At 34.6% G+C, this 16,407-nt stretch overlaps 1 protein-coding gene across 1 annotated transcript; it reads right to left on the reverse strand.

The window, feature by feature from the left end:
- Nucleotides 1-1,058: 1,058 nt before the first annotated feature.
- On the reverse strand, nucleotides 1,059-3,705 carry LOC140800685 (protein NRT1/ PTR FAMILY 8.3-like). The gene is made up of 5 exons (XM_073155458.1): nucleotides 3,495-3,705; nucleotides 3,081-3,186; nucleotides 2,767-2,984; nucleotides 2,124-2,677; nucleotides 1,059-2,036 (listed from the first exon to the last, which is right to left on the reverse strand). Exons 1-5 carry the CDS (start codon nucleotides 3,528-3,530, stop codon nucleotides 1,232-1,234), a joined length of 1,719 nt encoding a protein of 572 aa, XP_073011559.1. The 5' UTR covers nucleotides 3,531-3,705; the 3' UTR covers nucleotides 1,059-1,231.
- Between the last annotated feature and the right edge of the window lie 12,702 nt (nucleotides 3,706-16,407).

Genomic DNA, 16,407 nt, shown 5'->3' on the forward strand with positions numbered 1-16,407 from the left:
ATTATAAAAGTAAAAATAAACAAGTACAATTAAAATAAAGAGAGAACTGATGCAAGGAATCAAATTGAATTATTTCCACAATAAATGTTCAGTCATGTGATTATATTGATTATATGATAGCTTGGTTTGTAGCATAATTTATATTAATATGATATTAGGATGATCTAATTCTTAAACCAATAGAAAGATGATTTAGCAATTTATAATTTTTGAATTTATTATGTATCCATATTGGTTCACCATAGATGTCAAAAATTGAGGGAGATACAATAATAGTAGGATCATCTCCAACAACTTATCTAAAATATTGCGGTATATTTTGATCATAGATTTCTTATACAATCTCCTATATTGAGGTAATTCTTGATTCTATAGAAAGCTTAATTATCTAAATTTTATGTTTATCATATTAGAAGATTCTATAAAAATATAGGTCTAATATTCTCTATCTTTTTGTTGGTATAGAATTATGAATTTATATCAAAACCCCTCACTTGAAATAGAAGTTATCACGCCCCCTTACTTGAGATAGAAAAACGTGCATAACTTAAAATTATGCAGGTTGACCATATTGAAGCACACTTCTAGAGAGTGGTGTTTGTATACTATTTATAAATTAATCTGTAAATATGGAAGGGTTATCAACAAATGAGGCATGCGTAGTGTTTATAGCTGCTCTCATTTGTTGCAGGCTTGGTTTTGATGGTGCATTAGCTTTAGAGCACTAATTTAGCAGTGCGATAGTTTAGAAGAATGGCTTTATACTGTTTGGCTTGGAGGTATGGTCAGATAGTGCAATAGCTTAGTGCCAATTACTCAATTAATGGGAGGATTGGGTAAGTTGTCTAGCTCATCATTTGCTTTTGAATGATAAAAAGAAAACACCAAAGTATTACGCTTGTTTTATTGGAACAGGTGAAGTGAAATGGGTAGGAATATGAAAAAGGAAAACCCATTGGTTTTTGGGGTTAAATTGCCCATAAAATCCTTTTTCTTTGAAAAAAACAATAAAGAGATGGACTTACATGAATAAAATCAGAGCTGGTAAGACATAGTGCTTATTGTTTCGATCGTCATACCAAACGCTTCCATTTACCAAAAGAAATAGCAAGTTCATAGTTGTCATCACGCTTACATTGATTGAATCTACTGCTTAACAGTGATACTACTTTTTATGTGAAGATAATTATAACATCAATTATGTGGCGAGATCCATTCCTCATCTGAAACTTTAGCTCTCCAAGATGACTTTCTTTAGTGTGTAGTTCTTCGCAAAAGCAAGATATGTGACAAAATTCACTGTACACAGGCCAGTCAAGCTCCAGAAGAAGTAATCAAGGTGACCTTTGTTCAAATCATCTGGTATCCATCCAGGCTTCCCTTCTGTCGCCGTCGTAACTGAAACGAGTGTTACGATGAGGGAGCTCAAGTATTGGCCTAGAGAGACTGTGAGCAATGCCAAAGCAGTGCAAATGCTCTTCATTGATTCAGGAGCCTGGCCATAGAAAAACTCCATCAGAGTGATAAAGATGAAGACCTCTGTGACTGCAAAAATTACATATTGAGGAAGCTGCCATGCGATGCTTATAAGTTCGTCCTTCTTAGCACTCTCTAATCTCCTCCATTCGACAAATGCAGCAGTCGCCATTGCGATGATTGCCAGAAAATATCCAATTCCCATCCTCTGCAACTGCGAGAGATCTTTCGAAAACCAGCACCTAATTGTCGGCACTAGTACTTTGTTATAGAGAACAACAGAAGCCATAGCACTAATCACTTCAAAAGAGCTCAAGGATGCCGGTGGAATGGCGAACGACCCGATTCTGGTGTCCATTGCACTCCCTTGCTGGATGAAAGTAGTATTCATTTGAGAACACACAGATGTATAGATGATACCAGTTGTCCAGATTGGAACAAACCGTAGAAGTATCTTCAACTCTTCGACTTGTGTTACTGTGCAAATTTTCCATGAACTTTTAAGATCATTGTCCTCTAAATGATCTGAATCATGAATAGTAGCTGCTTTGTCCAAGAACCTGAGAGTATAATGAGGAACTTAACGCTATGCACTTAACCTTCATTCAGGAAGTATATATAATAGATTACGTTAGCATGAGAATTACCTGAATTCATCAGTATGTGCTAGTTTTGGTTGAGCAATATTATGTGTAGAGTTGGAACTGCCCTCATAAAGGAGATTGCTATTTGTTGGAAATTGCACGCTTATCTTTCGGAAAGTTGCAACCAAAACCTGGCAAATACTCTTCAATGGACTACCATTCGGAGTTCGCAAATGGTAAGTTGGTGTTCCAAGTAGGAAGCCTCCCAATGCTAGTATTATGCATAGAGTTGATATACCATATCCAAGTGCCCAATCTATATTTTCTTGGATCCAGACTATCAAAGTGCCAGAAGCAATCCCTCCGAAGATGAAACAGATATAGAAATAACTGAAATAAGATCTCTTCCTTTCTCTGTCTGTAGGTTTCTCATCATTGAACTGCTCTGCGCCGAAAGGAAGCACCACCGACCTCACTCCGCTGCCGAATGAAACAAGATACAATCCGAAAAAGAAGAGAGTTTTCTTAGTTCCACTTGATGTCTGCGATGAGTTCACCTCAGATAGGGAAGAAGTTGAAGTCAGAGTCAGAGCTGAAAGAGTTATCAGTATCATACCCTGAGTATATCAGAAAATAAGGAAATTGGTATAAAACTGCTTCCAGAATGACTGAATGAGCTGAGATGCAGGAACTGAATTTGACATACAATTAGGTACGTTATGAGGGAGATCCAAATGGTCTTGTAATTGCCCCAGTATGTGTCTGCTATGGTAGCTCCAATAACTGGTGTAAAATAGCTCGTTCCATGCCAAGTAGCAGCATTTGCTGCATTTGAAGCATTACTGTCATTAAGGACAGTGCGTAGAAATAAGACTAAGTTCGCTCTGACGCCATTGTATGCTGTGCTGTTTAAGCATTCAAAACCTGCAAGAATCGAAGCAATGTTATGATAAAAGAAACAAGGCAATTGAGTTTGTTGCACCAAGGAAAATCTTAATTATCGTGCAGATTAGAGTTCACCTAAAATGATTGCTGGTGCTCTCCAGTCAGTAGGTTTGCGCCGCAACTGGGGTTCTTGAAATGCTCCAGATGATGCTTCATCCTTGTAATTCCTTGGCAGCTCACTCTGAAAAAAAACAAGTGTCAAAATTAATGTCATCTTTCGTTGCTACTTGAAGGAGTCACTGATGTATTCATTTTGATTATGACTTAATATTGATTGGTAGTTTCAAATGTGTCGAGTTTCACAGGTAGAGTGCACGACACATTAATTATGTTGCTTTTCCTAAGATGAATATAACTAAAATTGAATGCTTGCAGCTTCAACGTTAATTTGCTACCAAAAAAAAAAATAAAGTTAATCCATAGGTAATTCTTTCTTTCTTACTCTGAGGATTTAGGTTTTGGGGTAGAGGGAGAGAGTACTTATTATACCTTGATCAGCAGAGACCTTTCCTCTTCTCCCTCCATGGATACCCAAAATTCAATATTTCTTCCTTACCCTCACTTTCCTCCATTAATAATGTCAAATGAATGTTCCAATCAACCTAAACAGTTTATGAACTGTGCAAAACTGTTTTGGGGGGGAAGTATCTATTCAGAGCCACAAAATTCGGTGTATAATGGAAGACAGAAATTAGATTGAAAGTGAAATATTCCTGCGTCCATATAGACAAGAAAGCAACTTAGTTTTAACTAGCTCAGTATAGAGGGAAGTCATTTTTGAGCTTTAGAAACTGTGAAAAATTAAGGATAATAGAAAGCTTTGTCTACCACATTTGGATCTATCCTTATTTGATTTAGAAGGGAATGACATTGATATTAATATGGGAATCACAACAATCTTCAAGCCTTAATTATAGCCTCAGGAGTCATGCCTCTTTTCACTCAAGACTTTCTTTAAATATCTTCCAAAAAGAAGGGGCTGTTTTTCAACCTTAATCTAGAAATAACTTGAGCTAAAAGGTGAACATGTTGGAATGCATGCAATTTTAGGGCAGCCTTGTATATTTACTCAAGAAAGTGTCAGGTGATGATACAAAATCAAAGAAAAAAGGTAGTAGAGAGTGAACAACCAAGCTCTTATTTACATTAGCATGACAGAGACCTCATTTATAATGGTCTGTTGTCAAAGGTTCTAATATATGGAAAAACAACTAGAAGGCCAAGGTCAAGATTTTTTAATGTATCTTGATATAATGAAGCATGGAAATGAAACTAGCTGTTGTCAGCTCTGCATAATGAGAAGAGTAATATATCTACAGTAGCTGATTCAATAGATGGATAGGTTTGAAGTACTTTTCTACTCTATTTCTTGTAATTGAGAAAAGATAAAGATGGCCCAATTTCTTGTCTCTGTCCTGCTTTATATTCCTGGAATCTCAACCAACAAAGTTCTGTTAAACATCACATCACATCTCATAGATCATCAAATGGAGAAGACATTTTGTCAAAGCAGCAAGCTATCTATCAATCTATCTGTCTGTCTATCTATCTATCTATATATCTATCTAATCTAATCTAATCTAATATTTTTAGTAGGATTAAGAGCCAAACTATCATAAATATCACTTCCAAGAAAGTCAACAATGCAACAACAGGAATGGAGAAAGATCCAATCTTGGTGTTCACTAATTTCCTATTTCACTTGTTGGATGAATGTAGTGGTCATTCGAGTGTCTCTAAGAACTTTAAGAATAATTATATGTACTTAATGATCTGAATCTGTTAACAATATGATGCAGGGTCGCATGGAAAGAGTCGGATAGGAATACATTTCTAAATCTTGTTGATTTTCCAATGAAAAATGCCAAGATAGCGGGCATCAAAAGTCTTGATGATTCTTTGGCATCAAAAGTCTTGTTGATTCAAAGAATCATCAAGAACAATAGAAAATGAATCTCCAATAGTTTTATTCGATCTTCAAAAATCCAAAATAACAATATTTCAGCAGTATAAATTAACATCAAGGGCAAAATCTTCACTTTTGCCAAAACTAACAAAAGTGAGATGTACACAGGAAAAGATAAAGCTAATAGTAGAGAATCAAGATCTGAAAGAATCTTCCAAATCTGAGAGCTCTACAAAAGATAATTAAAAAAAATAAAAACTCTCCTAAAATACTAAAATTATGATTTTGAGGCCTAAACAATAGAATTCTTTCTGAGATTGCAAAAAATCACTTTGTCAAAAAACAATTCTATATCTCAATCCAAGTATGAAAAATAAAAAGAATCTAGCCTCTATTCGCTTATAGAATAAGGGTGGAATAGATATAAGTATTCTAATTTTATATACCAAAATAAGTGGGCTAATACTAGTATAAGTTATTATAATATTTAATTTAATATTAGTATAAGGTGTAATAATTATATTTGATATGATATAAAGTTGATATTAAAATAAGATAATTATATTGAAAATTAGTGATATTTTATACTCAATGACAAAAATATCCTTGACCATATGTTAAGTAAATAGTATGGCTTTTCAACTACAGACTTCCCCACATTATACTATATTTAAAGCATAAAGCATAGTTCTTCGCATTGTCAGCGGGAAACAATAATTCTAAATTTTCCCACATTTACTGTGACGGACTTCCCTGCACAAGCACTACTTGCTTGCATGATATGAACAACCCTACCCTACTTCACCGCAATTTTCCCACATCACCTCCAACCCACGCGGCGAGCTGCAGACCTCAGCTGCACCAACCTTGGTAGCAACGACAACATATCTCTGTTGTGGTAGCTGAATAGGCGATCGTAAATACTTCTCAAAACTGCCTAAAACTCAGGAGGTGAACCGTCGCCCACGATCACACGATGTGATAAGGAGTGTGAACATATGTTGCAGTTGCATAGCCAACATGAGACAAGGATGATGGCTCTAAGTTGTAGTTTGTATAACCTCTCTTTGCATCTACAACGAAAACGTCAAAAGACACTATTTTGAAGTCTTCTCAACCAAATTAGGTGTGTGTATCGATGGAGAAACGCAAGACAAAACGCCACATTCACGCAGATAATTTGTACATTACAATTTGTGTAAATAGTGATTGTGTCAAATTCTTCCATGCGGAAAGATACAAACTTGTTCTCGTGCTGCAAGGTCATAACCCCACAATATGCGGGTATGCAAGGTTATAACCCTGACTCGAGCATGCAGGGTAAGAATCCGTACTGCGTGGTAGTGTAGGATTGTAACTCCGCACTACTCTGATATGCAAAGTTATAATCCTACAGTTTGCTTCATTTTTACCCTTTTATGCATATCTATTTAATGCTAGTGTTATAATATTTTTACAAAACCTTCTCGACAAAGGAAAAACCTAAAAATTATGCAGGAATATACGATTAGAAAATCACGCTTCACTCCTCGGTGGTTGCTCGTTAATCGAAAATGATCACCTTAATTGCCTATTGTTGGTTAATCGAAGAGATGGGAGAGGTGTGCACCTACAAGGAGAGTGTGCGCGAAGCGTAATCGTAGTGCTTTCTCAGAGGAGTGGTGTGTGAAGCATAGTCATACTGCTTCGTCGAAAGAGAGGTGTACGAAGTGTGGTTGTAGTGCTTTGTTAGAAGAGAGGTGTGTGAAGATTGAGAGAGCTCTGTGCTAAGCTCGGTGACAGAGGCCATGGCTGCCTTTATAGAGAAGATAATGAGGAGAGAGAGAAATCATACGGTAAGAGTAAAATAATAATTTTGGAGTATTAATAAATTATTTTTTAAAAATTGTATAAAATAAAATAAAAAAGAATATTAAAATAATATACTAGAAAAAGTAAGATGTTTAGTTATTACACCCAACTTATTCCAAAAGAAGCATATTCCTATTCCACAACGAAAGCCTAATAAAAAAATTCGGATTGACTTTTGCCTTCAAACAAAACTGTTGATCACTTCTCTAAATCAGTCGTAGCCAGTTTTGTAAGGAAGTGATTTAAAATATTCTCGGACTAGTACTACTACCAACGATAATCTTAATGATTCTGATGATAAATCTAATGGCGAGATCATTCTTTTCATATTTACTGAGAGAAGTCAAAAAGACATAAGGGTTGAAAAAAAAGAAATTATGGATGTATTTACATTTCAGTAACGTCATTTGATATAACTAATATAATGCAATCATTCTTTGGAACACTAGGCTCTAGACATCATTATTTTTAAACTTCTAATGGTTATGATGACGACCACAAGAATTTATGAGTCAGCTCAATATTCATTAAAGTTTCGAGTTAGTGTTTTTTAATTTTTAAGCTTTTGATATGAGTAATTTTGAAGCTCAATATTCAACAGACATTCAATATTCATTTAGTTATATGAATTGCTCCATAGGAATGTAAATATGTGCACAATTATATACCCTGCCATCCCTAGGGTATCTCAAATATAACCATACCCTGCCACTCGCTAGGGTATCAATATTCATCAAGACTGGGCACCCTCCTAACTGCTAGAAATTCCGTGAGGATAACTTACCACATATGCCCTGGCGAACGGCATGTGTTCGAATGTCTACTGTGCACACAGACTAATGACCTCCGATGTAAGGCCAACAGGATCGCGATTATGTCGAACGATTAATCATCTCCAAGCACGCCCTAACCCTTGCGCCCACTAGGGTATCCTCATACTTTCTATCAACTATTCTATAAATCATATTTCATGCTTTCCTTCTAAATGACAAATCACATGCATATATCTAGTACAATAACAAGTCAATGCATAATAATAATTTAGGTAGAACAAGAATCAAGAGAAAAATGATGCAATGTAGTCTCCAACCATAAAGTTAACACATGCATATCCATACTAATCTACCACATACATACTCATGCTACAGATCAACTGGACATAAAATTATAACAATATAGTCATATCTAATCATCTCTATTTATCATCTTTATACTCATATCCAAGATCAGCTTAATTACATACATGATAAAAATATGCTCGACTGTAATTATCTCTAGATAAAGTCATATAAGCATGCTGAAGGTCAAAACATGCATATATAATATATAATATAACATAATTTGAGAAAGACATCTAAGGGATAAGACAACTCATCACAACTGTAATTACCAAACAACCACTCATACACATTGCTATAACAACGATCAGTCCTTGACAGCTAGGTCCACGGGGTATTGGATAGGGGGATCGGAACCTGAAATTATTTATAAAATATAATGTCAGTCTTTCTATTAATTAAAATTAACTCGGCTAAAAGATAATTTCCCGTTGTAATCATATACTCTTCATTCCTATATTTGCTTTGTTATTTATTAACCATAATTATATTATCTAAATAGTGTATTTAAAACATAATTATCTACCTATTATTCTCTTTGATAATTAAGAAAATAAGAATTAAGTTACTACAAATAATTACATAAGAATATACGCACATAACCCTAATAATTAATATACCTAGCTAGGATTAATATAGTGATTTATATTGTAGGTATTTTGCTAAACAAGATATAATTAGATTTATTTACTAACTATGATATAATTAGATTTAATTCATATAAATTAAATACATTAGATTAACTAAACTAATTAAATAACTAATATCATAATCAAATATAATTTATATAGTAATAAATAATATGTGTATATATATATATATATTTAGATTTTTTTTAAAAACTATACACAGTGCTGAGCTCAGCCCAGCACCTTGTTGCAGGGTGCTACCCAAGAGGAGAAAAAATTAAAATTAACCCGGCTAAAAGATAATTTCTCGTTGTAATCATATACTCTTCATTCCTATATTTGCTATGTTATTTATTAACCATAATTATATTATCTAAATAGTGTATTTAAAACATAATTATCTACCTATTATTCTCTTTGATAATTAAGAAAATAAGAATTAAGTTACTACAAATAATTACATAAGAATATACGTACATAACCCTAATAATTACTATACCTAGCTAAGATTAATATAGTAATTTATATTGTAGGTATTTTGCTAAACATGATATAATTAGATTTATTTACTAACTATGATATAATTAGATTTAATTCATATAAATTAAATACATTAGATTAACTAAACTAATTAAATAACTAATATCATAATCAAATATAATTTAAATAGTAATCAATAATATGTGTGTATATATATATATATATATATTTTTTTTTTTTTAAGAAAACTATACACAGTGCTGGGCTCAGCCCAGCTCCTTGTTGCAGGGTGCTACCCAAGAGGAGAAAAGAAGGGGAGGAGGAGGAGGAGGAGAAGAAGAAGAAGAAGAAGAAGAAGAAGAAGAGGAAGAAGAAAAGGGGAAGGGGGCTGGGTCGCAGGGGAGGGGTACAACTGCTAGTGGCAACTCAGCAGCCGGTCTCTCGCCGGCAGCTCAAACCTCCAGCGGTCTCGAGAAGAAACCGAGAGAACCAAAGAGAGAGAGAGAGGAAGGCTCACCGATGGATAGAAGGGCTGATGATGGCTCTTCCCACCGATCGATGATTGCTGGGGAACTAGAGGGAGAAAGAGATTGGGAGAGAGCTAGAGAGAGAGAGATCAAGAGAATGAGGGTAAGAGAAAGAGAAAAATTAGAGAGAGAAAGAGAGAGATGGTCACGCAGCGGTGGCAGAGTGGCCGATGGACTCAGTCCCACCTCTACGCATCACCGCGACGTGGAGAAAAGTGGGTCGGTGGAGGTGCGTGGCACCTCCACCGCTGCCACGGCATGCACTGCATGCTAGGCACGAGGTCGGCCATAGCGTGGCCGGTCGCGTTGTGCCCAACATTTTTTTTACTACTTAGGTTATTACATATTGCACAAGCCAGTGGCACCTAATAATAAAGCATAGGAATAGATGATAGAGGTATATATATATTTTTAGGATTTATATATCAATTTTATATATTGAGTGGATAAATATATGTTTCTAATATGTATTTTTGAACCTTTGACTAGTTGAGGAAATGTTATGGACGATATTGGGAGAAAGGTTTTGTACATTTTGAAGATATTAATTTTTTGTGGGTAACGACACTGCTACATGCAATTGTGCTTTTGCCTCCAACCAACCGTTTGTGCAAACAACTATTGAAAGCAATGATTCTTCTTATACACCAATACTGAATGAAATTAAATTAAAACATGATGACACCTTGTAGTGTGGTGATGGCATGTTCAAATTAAACTTTACTGCCAGTCAAGAGACTTCTTCTGGGAGTAAGAGGCTACATCAAAGTGGATTAGGTAGGTGAAGTAAGAAGAAGAAGTCAACCCCTCATGATGATACATGCCAAACATTGGCATAAGGCCTTTCAAAAAGAAATAGAACAAATAATAAAAAGATGAATTATAAGTTGGAAAAGATGAAATTTGAACAACATACATGTCGTATTCAGGACATACAAAAAATTATGTCTGTAGCACAACAACTTTCTAGTATGGGTATTGATAAGATCATATTTCTTTCAGAGGTTTTGCTACAAGATGAGAATAGAATAAAATTTAAGAGTTTACAATCTACTGAGGCTCGAATGTGATGGGTACACATGAAAATGGGCTTGCCATCGCCATCTACTTCATTTGCTCCACCAAAATCTGATTTGCACAACAATTTTAACATTTAGTTTATGGATTAGATTGGCATACGACATTTCTCTATTTGCATTGTCTCTGTAATAAACTTATTAGGTGCTCATTTATTAGTCTCTCATAGGAGTAACAACTTATTTGTATGTCCATGTATTGTTAGATTGTCATGTTGTAGTACTAATTATTTGTTCATTAGTAGAGAGTTATGTATGTCTTTCAATATTTGAATTAGCACCTTAATTGATATTTTTTTTTCGCTTGTTAATATATTGTGGAAATATATATTTTTTGATTTATTTGACTAGTAATATTTTGACATATGCAAGTAATCTAACTATGCTCTTTTGTTTGCAGGAATTTGTGTACGTAGATTAGTTTGCGTGTGGGGAATTGTATTATTGAAATCTAGCAAAGAAGGTAGGATATGTATGATTGTCTTTAGTACTATAACTACTTGTGATATGCATTATTAATTTTACTTATTAATTGTCAAATATAAGAAATTTCTCATATGGAATCCAATCAAGAAGAAGTGGATATGTATTATAATACAAACACTAGCCCATCAGATACTGAACCATCAATTAGTACTGTGAATATAGCCTCATCAATACCAGATCAACTTGATAAATTTGTAGAACAACTTGTAGAGGATATTAGTTCCTCCCATCATAGGCCTAAACCTAGGCCTTGCAGAACTAGGCTTTTTACTAGCCAACATCTGTTAACTGATATCTTACGTGGTCATCCAAATCGTTATATTGATGAGTTTTGAATGACTCTGGAAACTTTTATATTATTACGTTAAGCCTTGGAAGAAAGAGATTTGATTCGAAACACACAAATCTCAACCAATGAGCAACTAGGTATTTTTTTTTATATTGTGTAGCACACGGTGCATCAAATAAAACTCTTGCAGAGAAATTTCAACACGCATAAGCCACTATTAGCCGATATTTTAATGAAGTTCTTGATAGTATTTGTGCTATGAGTCATAATTTTATTCAACTACCACCCTCTGATGTTGCTGTTCATCTAAGGATTGCATCAAGTTCTTTATTCTATCCATACTTTATGGTAATAAAAATTATTATTTTTTGTCTTATTACTTATTTTATCATGTTTTCATAAAGATGATATATTGTTTAGCTAATTAATAGTTATATACATAATGTTATTGGTACTATAGATGGCACCTATATAGAAGGGATTGGTAGTAGAGATCGGCAATCTATAACACGTAAGCGTAAAAGTGAAACTTCCCAAAGTATGATGGGTGTAGTAAATTTCAACACAGAATTCTTATTTCTATTACCATGTTGGGAAGGCAGTGCTTTTGATATGGCAATTTTATGTGATGCAATATCAATATGGAATTTCACTATGCTTGTCTGTATGCATACTTTATAATAAAGCCAAAATTATTTATATTTGATGTCTTTTTTCGATGACTGATTAATAAGTAATATCTTTAAAGGAAAATATTACCTTGTTGATACTGGCTATGCAAAATTTTCATTTGAGTTTCAACATTGACAAAGTTTTCATACAGGCCTAAGAGATTTATTTAATTATCGCCACACCCAACTACATAATGTTGTCGAGAGGATATTTGGTGTATGCAAGCAATGCTTTAAGATGTTAAAAAACTACAACCATTTGCATGGGAAACTCAAGGAAAAATCGTCATAGTGATATACTTAGTTAGGATATTTTCTTATTGCATTAGGTGTTTATTTTTATTAAAATAAAATTCTTGTAGGTCGCATTCGAACGCCTTGTGAATGCCTGTGTCGCGTTCGCAAATCCAGAGAAGGGGCTTTTTGAGTGCATTCGAACGTGATCGGGCGCGTTTGAACGCGATCGGGCGCGTTTGAACGCGATCGACGGGAATCCTCTAGAATTAGGGTTTCATATTGTTTTAGATCTTGTTGGCTAGCCTCTATAAATATGTGGATGGCAACCAACTTCATTATGCTATTGGATTCTTAATTTCTTGTCTCCTATCTTCTCTCTAGACTCCTCCCTCCTCCCTCTTCACCATCCTTCCACCTCTACCATTGGCAAGGTTTTTCCTCGCTTCTAATCTCTCTCGTCTATCGAGTCACCCCTCTTCTTTGGGATCTCGACCACTTCGTTCCCTTCGTCTACTTCCCTTAATCACTTCCACAATCCACCCTTATCTCCATGCCCATCCATAACCCTAACATCCACTCCACCCATCACCACCACCATCACCCACGTTATTCCGTATTTTCGTCCCTGCTACAGTTCGAATCTGCAAAAGACATAAATACAAAAGCTGTAGATTAGGAAGTTACAGATCCAACCCAATTAGTTTCGTAATTTTTTTGACTACCGGAGAATATCTGAAAAATAATTTCCCACAGCTGTGCGGACTGCTTCCAGCAATAAATTCAGATCTTAAGGAATTATTCCATAGTCGATCTTTTGGTTCTATATCCTATTAATTTAGTACCAGAGCCTATCAAGTGGTATCAAAGTCTATCACATGGCATGTGATATGGTACATAATTTTATTATTAGAAATGCACGTGAACATGATAGATATTTGGCTAGGGCTTTAACAAGTCAACTTTAGAAAACGATGATGAAGGACTGCCTTCAAGACAAGAATCAAATGAATATACATTTGATGGTAATCAACTCAGAAATAATATCACAGCTCAGTTGTAGGAAGGACAGGATGAAGGTATCATGTATTGTTGTTGGATTTATCTATTATAATTTACATATATTACATTTTGTAATCAATTGTTATTTATCTTTTTTAAGATGAAATATTATGTGACCGGCGTGTTTAAAACCTGGTCAAAGTGCCATGCACAAGTGAATGGATATTCTGGTGTTTGCTTTTGCTCATTTCCAAAGTTTAATGTTACAATGAGTTCGTTTTTGTACATATTGCATTACATGAGAAAGAACCACCTACAACATACACTGCAACACATCGTGATTTCCAATGTGATGTTCTTAAAATATTGAAATGTTGTATAATCTGTTGTTTTCTATTATTCATGTTGGTTATGTTATGTAAATATATTTGAAGTTGTAGAACTTTTTGGTTGTATTTTCTTCTATTATTCGAATTGTTGTAAAATTATTTTGTAAAACTATTTTGTTGAATAGTAATATTTGTATATTGTATTTTGTAAAATTGTTGCAGAAGTATTTGTAAATCTATTTTGTTGAATGATCATGTTTGTATATTGTATTTTGTAAAATTATTGTAGAAATATTCATTGTAAGATGTTGCCAGAAGATAATTTTTGTATTTATGGTAGAAATATTCATCGCTGTATGTGTCTTTGTAATTTTTGTGTGATTTTTCTAATTTTTTATTGTAGAAATATTCATCAGTCCAGAAACATCTGTTGGTGAAGTATCCATTTTAACTTGTCCAGATATTTTATTGCAGAAATATTCATTATTGCAAAAATATTTATTAGAAATATTGCATATGTTAAACATAAGCATTGCATGCATATTACAGTAGCACTGTATATCTAACTCTCGACCATTGCATAGAATTAATGTTATATAAGCATTGCCCACCATTGTATACATAGAGCCCTATATATGCAATGCCAGTGTGCTATCATTGCATAGAAAGAGCATTATATATAGCTTTGCAGATCATTATATACATAGAACCTTATATATGCAATGCTAATGCATGAGTGTTATATGGCTTTATGAATCATTGCATACATAAAGCCATATATAAGCAACGCCAGCGTGCTACCATTACATAGAAAGAGCATTATGTACCTTTGCAAATCATTGCATACATAGAACCCTATATTTGCAATGCCAGCGCGTGACCATTATACATATTGAAGCATTGAGTACTTATTAGATCGTACTCTTCGCCATGACTGCTCAACGCATAACTATAACTATCGTCGGCGATGAGCATTGCACACCTATAGGTATTCTTATCTTAACCATTTGTGTAAATTTGAAAGATGAACCACTAGAATCTCAACCACCTCCCTTTTCCCTACTCTTTATAGAGTTCTTCGAAAATATACACAGCATATTTTGCACTCTCTAGCCTTTGAGACGAAGACATCGACCCCTGGATTCATTAGGATTTTGGCTTTTTCTTACTAATAACATATCGGGAGCGGGCCAAGACAATGAGAAGAATCCAGCAGTTAAGGCTGCGCAAATGGATCTTCTCAAAGAACAGGTTAGGGTTCCTTTGATCAAATATTTTTCCAAATTTTTTGTCTGAGATTATAGAAGGGTTGATTATGTAGCAAAGTTTATTTTATGAGATTAAGCAATCTTCTGTGTGCAAAGCCCTTTTCTGGAAATTTGTAGATTTATAGCAGATTTTCTATACTAAATTGTTTATTAATAAACTTGTAGGAGTAGGAGTCTGGACTGTTTCATATTGGTTTATCTTTGTGATGTAGGGCTTTGATAGGTTACAGAATAATTCCTTCAAGATCTGGATTTATTGTAGGAAGCAATCTGCGCAACTAATATTTTTTCGTAGTCAGGAAATTATGAAACTAAGTGGGATCGATCCTTAACTCCTTGATCTACGTTTTTCGTATTTATGCCCTTCGTAGATTTGAACTGAAACTGGGAAAAAAACACGATATAGTGCGGATGATGGTGGTGGTGACGAGTGGAGTGGATGTTAGGGTTATGGATGATAATGGAGATGAGGATGGATAGTTGATATTATTTAAGGGATAAAGACAAAGCGGAAGAAGTGGTCGAAATCCCAAGGAAGATTAGAAGTTATGAGAGTCCTTGCCAACGGTAGAGGTGGTAGGTTGGTGAAGAGGGAGGAGGGAGATTAGGGTAGAGAGACTAGAGAGAAGATAGAAAGGCAAGAAACCAATATTCCAATAGCATAATAATTTTGGCTGCCATCCACATTTTCATAGAGGCTAACCAATAAGCTAAAATAACAATTATTAACCCTAATTCTAGTGGACTCTCGTTGATCGCGTTTGAACCCGCCCGATCGCATTCGAATGCACAAAAGGCATTCTCTGTCAATGCGAACCTGATGCAAACGTTCAAATGCGGCGTTTGAACACACTCGACTGCGTTCGAAAGCGCATTTTGCGTTCTCTGTTTTTGCGAACCTGATACAGGCATTCGCAAAGGCATTCGAACGCGCCGCCCCCAACCGCATTCGAACTCGACCTACAGAAATTTATTTTAATGAAAATAAATAACTACTGCAATAAGAAAAGACTCTGACTAAATGTATCAGGCTTCAATTTATATAGTAGATGTTTTAAGCTTGTATATAGTAGATTTTCTGTAATAAATTTTTTTTAATAAACTTAGTAGGATATGTGTTTGTTTATATTGCAATATAGAGCTTCAATTATAGTAGATTTTTCGTCTTCTAACTGTAAGTATCTTATTTTTCACAAGCTAGTTGTTCTCTTGAATGCACGGATATTGTGCCGCGCAAAAGAACCCTTATTTCAGGTAATTAAGATTTATCAATGTCAATATTTTTTTTAATATAAGAGCAGCAGCAATATTCCTTGATTTATTGTTTGTAATACTTCGCAGTCGTATACAAAATTGAAGAGTTGATGAACAAAAATTTGATGTAAAAGTTACAAGCCGTTGCTTCCCAAAAAGTATTAGAGATGCAGTAAAAATTATGTCTGTGATCAGCATCGAGAGATTTTAAATGAAACCTCCTTTGGATATCTTGTGGACTTCCCTCTTATCGACACAAATAAGTCATTGTTTAAACAAGTT

Source organism: Typha latifolia, chromosome 14 (assembly GCF_019914945.1).
Source record: "Typha latifolia isolate L0001 chromosome 14, TyphaL0001v2, whole genome shotgun sequence".
NCBI lineage: Eukaryota > Viridiplantae > Streptophyta > Magnoliopsida > Poales > Typhaceae > Typha > Typha latifolia.

Coding starts and splice junctions, on each gene's coding strand:
- LOC140800685 (XM_073155458.1), bottom strand. CDS start 3,530: ATGGAGGGAGAAGAGGAAAGGTCTCTGCTGATCAAG. Junction 2,985..3,080: donor AGCACCAGCAATCATTTTAG/GTGAACTCTAAT, acceptor CGATTCTTGCAG/GTTTTGAATGCTTAAACAGC. Junction 2,678..2,766: donor CCCTCATAACGTACCTAATT/GTATGTCAAATT, acceptor TGATATACTCAG/GGTATGATACTGATAACTCT.